Raw genomic sequence first — 13,381 nt, forward strand, 5'->3', positions numbered from 1 at the left:
AGAAGTTGGTTGAAGTCTTATTAAATAAGTTATGTCCTAGGGGCTGGTGAAAATATAGTGTGTTTAAGATCATATGAGAGTCCTGAAAGAAAAGGGGGAGGAAAAAAAAAAGATGTGTATTTGCCTTTCTACAGGACTTTAGATCAGATTTAAAGTAGATAAAACCAGTTTTTCACTCAGATTAGTTATAACATCAGTAGAAGTCGACTTATTCTTATAGAAAAGTTAAATTTTAAAGAAATTGATTGGATAATTTTATCTTCTTTTCAAAGTTACATTATCTTATTTTAATTTCAAATTAAGCATATTTAAGCAATAAACTTAAAGCTTCAATCTCTTTTAACATTTGCACCAAAATCTTTCCCATTTTAAAGAACATCAAAGTTCATTTTATACTAAAAGCTTCTCCTTTCCTAGTTTCAGTACACCCAGAGTTGTGCATTATTTTCCAACTTTAAACTTTGAAACTCGTTTTCTACATAGTAACCTGGTACTTTGAGGTTTTTCTTAGTAACAGAAATACACTCCATTCCAGAATCTTTGTATCATAAAGCAATTTAAATATATCACAGTAATCCAAACTATACCTATGAGAGATTCCACTGTCACATTTTCCTTATTCCAATAATCCTATTTATTACCAAACTTTTTGGTTTCCAATACCATCTCTTCTCACAAATAGCTTTTCTTGACTTATACTGCTCTCCGTATGTGCACATTTTTGCTCACCACTAGCCTTGATACTCCCACCTATTCTCACATGTATTCACGTGACACATCTGCATGCTATCATGCAAATGATCATGCAGCAACCCTCCACCAATAGGAGTGTAACACAACTGCTATTGTCACTAGTGCCCTCTCTTTTGTTCAGTCCGTAATCACTTCTCGATTGGCAGTCATATTGCTTGGATGTATTTTCGCTTGTGCTATTCTACTGATTGTTTTCATTGAATAGTTTCATAAGTTTTCTCGCTGAAGTTTTGAATATTATTTAAGGCTTTGTTGTTGTTTTTTCTAGGTTTTTTAAACCATATTTTTCAATGTTTTTACTGTTTTGGAATTGTTTTTGGAGCTTCACTTCTCTTTTTTCGTGGCTAAATCCACTCGTAATGATCTTGCATTTCCATATCACAACTACCACTGCTGTTGTGATTACTACAGCTGATCTTCATGTCACTTCAGTGGCATCAGAGCAAGCTTTATTGTCCCAGGAAGTAACGGCTCTGGTTTGAAGGGAATTGGTTATCTTTATCCAGTCTTCTGTATCACCTGATGATTGTCATCTCATACCATGTGCAGGTATGCCTGAATATAGGGATGAAGATTTGGGCAGCCTGTTTCCTCCTCCTGTCTATGCCTCAGAGTTACATTTCGTTTTGTGGGAGATGTCCAGACCTCCTCCTCCCTTTGTCAACTCAATCCATCAGGTATGTTAAAATATTTCCTCCTCCTGTTGCGGGCAGACATTGTTGATCAGATGTATTTGCTATTGATGTCCACTACACCATATTTCACTGTTCCTATGCAGTCCTTTCTCTGCTCATTCTTTCCTGCTCAAAACTTTGGCCATGTGGTAGGTTATTCTGCTTTCACACCTACCTCCCTTCCTTCTCTATCACACCTTTATGACCTTTTCAACTCTGCTAGTCTCCTCTGTTCAGTCAGGGCTCTCTGCTGTTACGTGATGCACACTGCTTCCTTCCATGGTTCCCATTCCTGTTTATTTATTACTCTTATGGGTTGGATTTGCCAGCTTCTTTGCCTGGCTTAGTCTTCCCTTTCACTTGATGTTTGTCATCTTTTCCATGTCTCTTCACAAAAAATCTGACACCTTACCATGTCCAAGACTGCTCATTTCCATCATTTGTTAGAGGACATTATTTGTGCCAGTAGGTGGATCATTATCCATACCACCACTGATTGTTAACTTCACCACTTGGCCATTTATGGTACTACGGGTTTTCATTTTCCTTCCATTGGCATTTTATGCTTCGCGATTCCTCTATTAGTGAGTAAGTGCTCCTTTTTTTTACATTTTCTTTGCAGGGCCCCTATTTTGTGTATTAGGATTCCACTTTGTGGCAAGTGTTTCCTGCCCAGGTATACTTATTCTTAAATCTGCACCATAAGACCTGTGTGTCAAAATGCCCACTGTTGGGATGGGGTGTTCTGCAAGACTGCTTGTAGGTATTCCACATAGTATTTTGGTTCATAAAGATGTTTACCCTGGACCGTACACTCATAGACTAGTATGAGTAAAGCAGATAAGCATTTTTCTCATCCCTGATGATCCATGTATTGTAGGTCACTGGATTGGTCTACTTTTTTAAGTAAGGTGTCACAGTCACCCATTACACTGTCTCTGGTGCAGCATTCCTCTGGACTTTCCAACATATTGTTTCCCTCCTCCTTCTTCTATGGGAGTTCTTGCCACTTCCCAGTTCCTAGCCACTGGGGATGTGGACCATGGAGGCTTCCTTATAAGTGTGCTCAATCCCAGTCAGTTGAGAGTAGGGTGATTGTGTTCTACCAGTGTAAATGGCATTGAACCACCTGTAATTCTGCCCTTATTGCGATACATTTTATTTGCACACCACATGGTCTTCCTTTGGGTGCTTTCTAAAGGGGGATAATCTTCTGAATGGGTCCTCTGCCAACTCAATGAGTTATTCTAGCTATTTGTGAGAAGAGGTAAGATATGGTATAGGAAGTTAACATTTTCATGCACTGAAAATGTATTTCCAATAGATATTTACCTCCCCTTACATTTCTCACCTGACCTCCCCACTTCTAGTGTAGGTTTTGTATGTACTACCCAGTCTCGAAGTGATTACAGGCTGCACGGAAGAGAGGGTGCTAGTGATGATTAGAATTGTGTCACACTCCTATTGGTGAAGTGTTGTGGCTGGATCATTTGCATGATAGCATGCAGATGTCATGGCTCATGTAAATACATGTAAATGTAGGTGGGAGTATCAAGGCTAGTAGTGAGGGAAAATTTGCACATACAGAGGGAAGTATAAGTTGAGAAAAACTATTTGTGAGAAGGTGTAAATATCTATCGGAAATGCATTTTCAGTGTAGGAAAATGTTAAATTTTTTACCAAGCCGATTTTCAGCACATTATTTAAATTTACACCATAATTATAAATGTTGAAGGTATCCCACACTCTATAGAATTTTAGAATAAAAAAACACAGCTAAAATGGTATAGAAAAAACATATTGTTTAAAAACAACATTTTGCCACTGTTAACGTGGCATCATCAGGTACTCAACATAGTTGTACACGACAGTTAAATACACTTAATTGGTGACATCACAAACATAACCTTCTGCTTAGCATAAATATAAACCTACTCTTGTTTCATTTATTAAAGGTTTGCATTCCTTTATTAAAATGGTGCTCTTTTATTTTATTTTCACTACAATGTTCTGTATCTTTAAAATGTTGGTAGTCGTGTGATAGAGTATGTCCATGTTCTGTTACAGTACTTACATTTCCACCAGTCTCTCCCATATATAGATTATTATAGTCCTAACATTCTACACTGTAAACTACTTCTTTCTCAATGGTAGTCGGTTTAATTCCATTTTTTAAGATTATATTCAACTTATTTCCTGGTAAAAGAATGAATATACCTACAATTGGAAGTTTATACATCGTTTCTATTTCTTTGCAAAGTCTTTTTATTGTATTTGATAAGGAATTATGCAATAAACCAAATCATCAGAATGAATTTTTCTTCTTTTTTTTCTGTCAACCTATCAGTTCTTAAGTATTTTCTAACCACACTAATAGGATAATCATTCCTCTTCACCAATACATTTTCCAGATAATGTACTTATTTATCGAGCCCTTCTTTTGAACTGCAGTTAGTTTTTGCAATAACTAATAAAGGTTTTATAATCCATATTTTTTGGATTTGTGATGAGCTGACAACCAATACAAATAAAGATCAGTATGTGTTTCTTTTCTAAATGCCTTCATTTTAAAAGCATTATTAATCCTATTAACCATGACATTGAGAAAAGATAACTCACCCTTATTCTTATTCTCATGGATAAATTTAATTTATGGTGTAGTGAATACAAAAATACTAAAAAATGTTCAACCATTTGTCCAGAAACAAAGCCAGCAAATGTATCATTAACATATCTGACCAAAAAGCATATCCTTAGATTAACCATACTTTTAACTGTATAATCAAGCATGTTCATAAAGATGTTACCTAGAACAGGTGATGGACTGCTCATACTTATTCCCTCAATCTGATCATAAAATTTCTCATTTAATTGAAATATGATTTGTGTTGTAAAAATTAATATTTGTGTTAAAACTTCTATAGTTTTTCTATCCCATTTTCTGAATTTTAAATTTACCCCATATTCACAAGAATCCAACATACTAATCATATAACATTTTGCTGATTTTCTAAGCGAATCTTTCTGCTATTGGCATTTGATGGTGCAAGTGTTGTGATGTACTATGGTTAATTCAATAGTTTTTGGATAATTTCTTTCATTTTTATATTTTAAAAGGTTTGGAGGGGGGGGGGGATATGGCAATGATATTGTCTGTTCTATCGTCTGTAGATATTTACTTTTGGCTCAATAACTAGAGCTTTAAACAGCAGATTTTACTCACAATTCATAGCCCATGAGGTCACCTTGGGGATGAGGAATAATCCTATTGACTTTAAGGTCAATGTCATCATTTTGAGAAACTTGGGTTTCTACAGAATAACTAGAGTTCTAAATGGCACATATTAATCTATCTGCACAGGTTATGATTTTGGTATTAAAATGTCCAGGGCCAAGGTCACTATTTAAGATAAATATTGATTTCTGTGTAAAAGAAGACATAACCACAAAATACACACAAATACCATATTTATTGCCAGCACCCAGCATGTTAACCATTAAGCCACATCTGTTCCAGAAAATGCCTGTAAAGGTATGCAACAGTTTTCTCATTTCCACTTACAACGATTAATGATTTTTGTAAAATTACATACTGCTGTTGATGGTAAGTTATTCATATTCATTGTAAAATATAAACGAAAACATTCACAACAGGCTCACAAAATAAGATTTGTATAAGAAATGACAGAAATCTATAATATCTTTTTCAGCAAACATATTAAGATGATAGAATATAAAATACATTATTGAAACAAATGATCTACTTTTTACTGCTTCCATTTTTATACTGGTTATTTTATGACATTTGAGGCATTTGTTTCCACAAGCTTGATTGGAAATACATTATATTGTATGTTACATACTTCTCTTTTTATTTGCTATTGCAAGTGAGCCTTATTCTTTTGACTGACTTAAACGTTGTGTAAAAGAATCCATTTTATGAGTATTGTACCATCCTTCACTCACACGGTATCATATTTGACTTCCAATATTTTGTATGATCTCCATACTTAAGCTGCAGATATTCATTCACCAAAGTCTTGAAAGATTTAATGGTATTATCATCATTTAATACCTATTTCTGTGTTTTCACTGAACCTTTTTCTATCAACATGCAAGTTTGTTACAAATTCTTGAAACTTTCACCTGCATTTTCCAGCTTTGAATGGTAATTTGTCAAATGACAATCATTATTTTAAACTGAGGTGTATATGTATCAGTTAAAATCAAATAAAATTTATAAAAACGTTTGAACAAATAAGCATTTTGTTATAAAGAAGTGTTGCTAAAAGTGATAAAAGTAATTTCTAAAAGACTATAGTTTTTTGTTGTATGTTTATTTTGAGCTTATTCAGTAATATAACTATGCTTTCATTACTTTGTCAGATCATCCAGGTGATTAAAAGACAAAGATTTTCAATGTCTGAATACAAAAGGAAAAATAGTTCCAACTTAGGACCTCCACCTCGGTGGTTAGAATGTCCTCGTAAAGGTGCTTTAATTGCAGGTAAATATACATTTTTTCTCAATGTACATTACATTTTTACTGTAGATTACATTTTTACTGTTTTGATTTAAATGTTCTATATTGTTTGTTAGAGGAAATTTTGGCATGATGTAGTGCTGATGTACATGCATTGCCTAGAAATTTCCTGAGTATCTGGATTTGACTTATACCAACTTTAACAATCACTGAGTTAATCATACAGAGTTGATTAGTGAGTTAGGTAGTTAGTAAGTTAGTTCAGTGCCGTAAAGTTTGAATTTGTGTTTCAACAAAGTGGAGAGCTTGCAAGTAAGTGACTGTTTGGTTTTATTTGTGAGTTAGGCCATAGCTTGTTGGTCTTGTATGTTATAGTTGAAGAAATACGTCATTTTTGTTACCACCACTTGGACTGGACTTTACATTATTTTTACTGAATAATCAAAAAGGACCTGCCTGATATTAGAAATTGTTGCAACATTATGTTACATATAAAAAACACAATGTATTTATGCATTCTATAATTTGTGACTTTTTTTTGTTGGATCATATAAAATGTTTTTTTTAAAGTACATACAATGCATATTAACCAAAGCAAGTTACATATATGTACCAGCTCTTTGCTAATTTGTGGTAAAAGAAACATCCTAACTTTATTTTTACTAAGACTTAAAATAATCCATTTTACTTACAGTTACCAGATCTCATGGATTTCTGATACGATACAATAACTCCAATCACAGATATTTTCATTCAGTGCTGCCCTCTATATTCAAAAATGTTTTTACATGCTATAAGTTTTGAGCTCCCGTGATCAATGTTGCTAAACTGCATCTTGCATGTAAATCATCATGTGACAACTCTCCACCAATAGGATTGCAACACACCTTCCTGACGCATGTGATTCCCTCCATTCGATTCTACTGAACTACCGCTTCTCATTTGGCAGTGATCATATCAAGATGGTTTTCATTGTGCTCCTCAATCATGATTTTTAAAAACTTAGTGAATTTTTGGAAAAAAATTTTTAAATGTTGATTGAACTGATTTGTAATTTTTTTCTAAAGTAGAATTGTTATCCTCATTTTTCAAATGTTCAGCAAACATAAGCAGGGCTCGAAAGTAGCAGAGACCTGGAGCCAATGGCCCCCAAAAAATCCCAGTGGGCCCATAACAAGTGTCTGCTGTGTGGCCCCTTAAAATCAAAAGAGCCATCAAAAGTTTGATTCCAAATAAATTGATCTAAGTGTTTCTTAACCTAGCAGAACTAATGACAAACCGTGAATGGACCTTCCCAAAGTTACGAACACTCGTCAGTCATGTATATTCACAACTGTTGTTACTATAAATGCCCATGTATTCAAAATAAATGCACTTTCATTAATAAGCAAGCCATCACTTTCTTCAATAATCAAACTTTTTGTATCAGTGTAATGGAATTGATATACAAAATTTCATTTATAAAAGTTTAAATATAGTGATTATTTGAACTTTCATAAAGGTGGCTACTGTTTTAAATCAGAATGCTACTTTTAAATTTTTTATATATGACAACAAGCCTGTATCAAGGATCACACATTTGAAAGATACACATAAAAGTTATTTTTTGTCAACACTTTCCAAAAACAGGCAAGTAAGAATTGCAAACTTGCAAGTTGTTTGGAGAAGTTACCTTACTGTTAAGGCAAACACTTTTGAATCCAACTTTGCAGACTGCACTAACCAAAAAATAAAAAACAACAACATAATATAACTGTTTTACTGCTCATGTCACAATCGGAAATCACAGATTGCTGATAATTATAGCACACAATTGGCCCGATTACAATTATGTACAGTAAAGTTGATTATGTCATTGTGTAGTATCATTGACGGTTTAATCTTAGAAATTGTAACGACTACAGAGAATGTACTTTGAAGCTTCATTAAATTTGAAATGGTTGAAGTGATCAATAAATATGCCATTCAAAAAAAAAAATTCAAATCTCTTTTCCATTTTTTACTAGAATGAGTGAAACATAAAAAATGGGGACTGACTTTGTGGCTTGTACATGATCGATACATAACGTTATATATCTGTTGTGAGAGATAAACAAATTGTTGAGGTTCCTTGCCTAAATTCATCATTCACTTCAACCATAAGTTCAAAGACTTTTGCTATCACTTTACACATTTTGAACTGAACCACTTTCTAATTCAAAGAAAGTATTCCAACCAAAGGTCAAATAAAGTGACAGAGTTTGAAGGTTTTCTTTCAAAAAGACGGGAATCTTCAAACAAGTTGTTGAAAGATTTTTTTTTCTAAATTGACCTTATTAAAAGATGCTCCTAATTGTATCTTTCTTGCATATGTAACGATCAACTTTCCCACCTTAAAAAAAGAAAAAGAAATGACAACTTTAAATGCATTATGATAAAGAAGACCCACATCATGCTGGTTGAATTGTTTAAAATTTATTACCTCCTGGCTCGAGACATGTGCTTTCATTGAATGGGTGTCAAATCTCAGCACTTACAATGTGTCACTTTTTACATTTGTCTAAAATCACGAAATATTAGCTTTTACTATTGATAAAGATGTATACACTCCCCCTTTAGTTACAGTTGTAATGGTTTCTCTGTTTCGACAATTGATCACCTTCGTGATTCTTGTATTTCAATATTTAATTCCTACTCGAAAAACCCAAAATATCTAGTTTTTCTCATTCAAAAGCAATCCAACCAATCAGCAATCACGTTTGTGTATGGCCGCTCATTTTGTTTTACCCACCATCATGCCCTAAGTTGAACAAAAAAATGCAGCTTGGTTAGCTAATGAATGAATATTTGCTGTAAAATTCTTATCAAAATGCATGTTTTGGGGGCCCAACAAGCTCCCTAAAAAAAGTTAAGTGTGAGTGCTGATAAGGATAACTTACGTTTTTTTCTAGTTTTTCATTTATATATTCTAACACTGTTGTGTTTGAATATTAATCTTTACTTATGAATTCCGAAGTCCAGGTTACCACTTTGGAAGTAGTAACCTGCTATAAGCACACTTACACAGGCTGCAGGTGGGGGGAACTCGACTAAGGAAATTATGGACTCTTAGTCAACAAGAGATTGTTCTTCTAATGTTGTCCATTTTCCTCCTGAACACTTAGAACCTGTTTGGGATGAGGAGGAATTTGACAGCCTTTTTCCTCCACCTAATTTTGCTGTGTCTTCTTATGCCCCTACTGCAGAATCAACTAGGCTTAATAAAGCTCTATTAGACATGAATTTTCAGGTGTGTTCTTCTTTTATCAATTCTCCCGATTTCTTATAATCCTCTTCTTTCTTTGTTACATGATACCCTATCCTCTCAGTATTTTGTGTTTCCCCCTTCCCCAGATATTTGGGTTCATGCAGAACATTTTATATCTGTGATGCATGAGGGCGCTAGCATGCCTCACCCTGCACAGGCTTTGGATAAGTTTACTTTAGCCTGTCATTAAGTTGAATTTCCATTTTTTGATTATCAACAATTGGAATCGCTTTTGCCCATGTGGGGGTGGACTCTGATCATCCTGCTCAATTATCCCATGCCCAGTTTTCCTGCCTTCATCTTACCCTATCAACTCTCCTATGGTACTTGTCCACCATCCACCTCCTTTACAAGGCACTCTACTGAGATCCTGAGAGTTTTCGAGGGATACCCTCTCCCTGCTTGCCTCCACATCAGCACATTTGTCTTTTTTGGCTCTTTCCTTACACATGTGGTTTCTTTGTTGGGATCTCCTGGAGAGAGGTGCTGTATTGTCCAAAATTTGCTTACCACCTACTTATCTTTGGTACTTACATATGGCCCCTTTTCTCCAATGGTCTGTTTATGGAGATATTACTGAGACTTTAGAATCCTGTATGAACCCGTGAGACAGCAAACGACCCATTTACCTATGGTTAGTTGTTTGTCTCATTCTGAACCTAGACAATTCCCTATTACTGTTTTGTATCCTGCACCTTCCTAGCGTTTCCCAGTTCCTACCTCTAAGAGTTCCTCCATTCGTCATATTATTCGACAAAAACGGACACATTGCTAACTATACTGTTACAACCCTGTGGGTTCCAGTTCAGTAGGGGCTTGCCTGACCAATTTTGTTCCCCTATGGTGTGATTTTTCCACCAATCTTTGGGTTATATGGGTATTATCCAAGGGACTTGTCATCCACTTCCTTTCCCCTCATCTGTTATCTCAGGTACCTATATCCTCTCCATTGCCTCGCGATACTACCACCAGTCGAGGTCTGTCCAAGGTAGTACATAATCTTCTCTCCTAAAAAACCATCAAACCTGTACCTAATTCTTCTCCCAGTTTTATTCCAAGGTGTTTGTGGTACTCAAGAAAACTGGGGACTGGCGGACTGTGATCGATCTGTCCTCTCTCAATTAATTTTTGGTTTTACCTCGCTTTTCCATGGATTATTTTCTCACCCTCAGCTGGGCTTTTTCTCCAGGTTTATGGATGACCAAGGTAGATGACTTGAATGCTTCTCTACATATTCCTATATCTCTTTGGTCAAGGCACTATCTTTGGTTTGTTCATCATGGGGTAGTGTATCAGTTTTTCACCCTACCCTTTAGGCTTGTTTTGGCCCCGTATGTCTTTTGTCAAGTGGTCAAGGCTTTTTTTTCCAACATATGCATGCTCGTGGGTTGTGCTTACACCATTACATGGACGATTGGCTTCAGTTAGCTTGCACCAAACGGGAGTCTGCCCATCACACTCATCTCTTTCTTTAAGAGGCAGCTCATGTAGGTTGGTTAATCAAGTTGGAGAAGTCACTCATTATATATACCCAGTATCTCATCCACTTGGGTGTCTGTTTTTCAACACTCATCTCAGATGGGCCCAACCTTCTCCTCCTCGACCCATTTGATGGAGCTTTCAGTTACTGCTCGCGAGATGATATCACTTTTGGAAATGTGGTCTACTAAAGAGACCTTTATCCCCTTGCGTCAAGTGATTATGAGGCCTCTTCAGTAGAATCTGTGTGACCAATGGAATCTTACCTGGGATCCCTTGGATGCTCCTATTTCCCTTCTTCCTTCCCTTGTCGATGATCTGCATTGGTGGTTGGACAAGGCCCACACAATGGCGGGTGTTCAGCTTCCTCCCCTCATCTGGATTTGCATATCTTCATGGATGCTTTCCTCCACAGCTGGCGGACATGGTTCAATCAGCAGGAAGCTTCAGGTCAATGATCTTCGGCTGAAAGGTCTTACAATATAAACATCCTGGAGCTTCTGGTCTACATCATGCTTTGGATCATTTTCTCCACCTCTCATTTATTTTAAGCCATCAAGTTTTCTTCTAATTTGTTAAAATACAACACTTTCAAAGGACTTTACCATCCTTCTCAAGAGGTTCCATCCTTGATTGGACCTGGCCACATTGAGAGTTAGTAAAAATGTTGTTTACCATCTTGCATATTCCTTTTATCTGAAAACTGTATTCATTTTCAACTGTTATTGGTCTGCTCTTATAGAAAACACAGAAGCTGATTCTTCTGTCACATAATGGTAGCTTAAACTAATGAAACAATCCAACATGTGCCCTTCAGTAGATTGTAGAGCCTGAATATGTGGTCCAAATGGGTGAAAGTTTGAAATAGGTAATGTAGCTTTGCATTTTCCATAATAGTCTTAACAATGTCTTGGATCACTGACACTTGGTAATTACCAGTGGTATCATAAACACAAGAACATCTATCTGAAGTCAGACTGTATGATGTGTGGTTCAGTAGTGAAGGGGATGGTCTTCTCCATCTACATGCAGTAATTCAGTTCTGTCATGTTTCAAGTAAGTTGTATATTTTTTATGGAAATTATATGACAGAGTGACCTGAGTTATACTAGACTGGTATTCCTTGTGTTTTGCATGTTAAGAACTTTGAGTGGTGTACACACAAATAACACAAGACTAGCTTCTATGCCTGTGTTCATAATGATGTGACAGTCATTAATAAATTGGACAATGAATGAAGGTGCAATTTGAACATTTAATGTAAAAGGTGTGTGGATTATCACAATTTTATGGTTGAGCTATTGATAGTTGAAAGCAGTTTTCTTGTTTTATTTTCTTGGTTCCCAAAATTTGTAGGATGAGGTAAGCACAATTCCCATCTGATAGACCTTTGTCCTTTTACTTATTTAATTATTTTTTTTACCTTTTAGAAAAATTCTTGCCATTTAAGACACCTTTGAGTGAAGCTTATGAAGAACATGTCCCTGAAAGCAGTCGTTTTACACCAGCTATGTTTCTGAAACTCCTCGCCAGCTATAAGGTTAGTCTGATTCTCTCTTTGAACACAGAATTATACATGGAATTTTCTCTATGTTAAAATGCTTTTATTTGCCAGCTTTTGGCCCTCTTACCAATTATGAGTCTTAAACTACAATTATCTGATTCGCTTTACTACATTATTATGCAAATCAGTGCCCCCACCACCACACACACATAAAAAATAATTGAGCCCCCTACGTTTATTTCCCTACAATTGTAGTTACGATTCTGGCTGTCTGATATCATTAATGTAACACAATAATGCCATTTAGTTCAAACAAGTTGTATTGTATATCTCTCCCCTGTCCACAATTCTTAAAATTGTAACATAACATAATGTTTTGGTACAACATGGTCCATCTTGGCTATTCCATCCTCTAAACTAAACTAAAACTATTAATAAATAAATTTAAAAAATATCTTGCAGCCAGCCCTTATCATTCATATACTTATCAAGCTTTCTCTTAAACTCACTTAAATTTACTCCCTTTACAACATCCAAAGGCCAACCACCCTGTTAGAAAAATAAAGCTGTCTTAGCTGAAGATGACTCATACCCTGCCAAAATTTATACTTGTATCCCCTTGTATCCTACTATTCTCACTGTTAAGTATGAAAAAAGATGATGCATCAACACTATCAATTCTCTTTACAGTCTTAAAATCTTCAATCAGATCCCTTATAATCTAACTCTTCTTTCTTTACAAGAGTAAACAATTTGAGAGATTTCAACCCCTCCATCCTAGGCACCACTCTAGTAACCCTCCTTTGAACTCTTTCCAACAATTCAAGGTCCTTCCTGAGGTAAGGAGCCCAAGACTGAACACAATATTCCAAATGTGGCCTAGCCAGTGACCTATGCAATGAAAGTATAATCTTTTAAGACTTGTATTCAATATTTCTATAGATACAGCCTAAAATCCTGTTTCCCTACCACTAGCAACAGCACACTGCTTGGATGGCTTTAGAGACTGATGAACTATAACACCAAGATCCCTTCCTTTCATGACAATGTTAAGGTTTTTTCCCATCCAAATTGTACTTATAATTTAAATTATGATAACTCACGTGCATTATCTTGCATTTATTATAATTAAAACCCATTTGCCCAACTCACTAAATGATCTAAATCTTTTTTGTAAATCAGCAGCATTCTCTTCACAGCTA

General features: G+C 35.5%; 1 protein-coding gene across 1 annotated transcript in view; it reads left to right on the forward strand.

Annotated features, from left to right (window-relative positions):
- The window catches only part of LOC106459650 (mRNA-capping enzyme-like), a 51,394-nt gene that overhangs the window by 2,083 nt on the left and 35,930 nt on the right, over positions 1-13,381 (forward strand). Inside the window, exons 2-3 of the mRNA XM_013919286.2 lie at positions 5,814-5,934; positions 12,106-12,215. Coding sequence (XP_013774740.1) covers positions 5,847-5,934; positions 12,106-12,215 — 198 coding nt within the window. The 5' untranslated portion in view covers positions 5,814-5,846. The remainder of the gene's footprint in view (positions 1-5,813; positions 5,935-12,105; positions 12,216-13,381) is intronic.

This window comes from Limulus polyphemus, unplaced genomic scaffold (assembly GCF_000517525.1).
Source record: "Limulus polyphemus unplaced genomic scaffold, Limulus_polyphemus-2.1.2 Scaffold643, whole genome shotgun sequence".
NCBI lineage: Eukaryota > Metazoa > Arthropoda > Merostomata > Xiphosura > Limulidae > Limulus > Limulus polyphemus.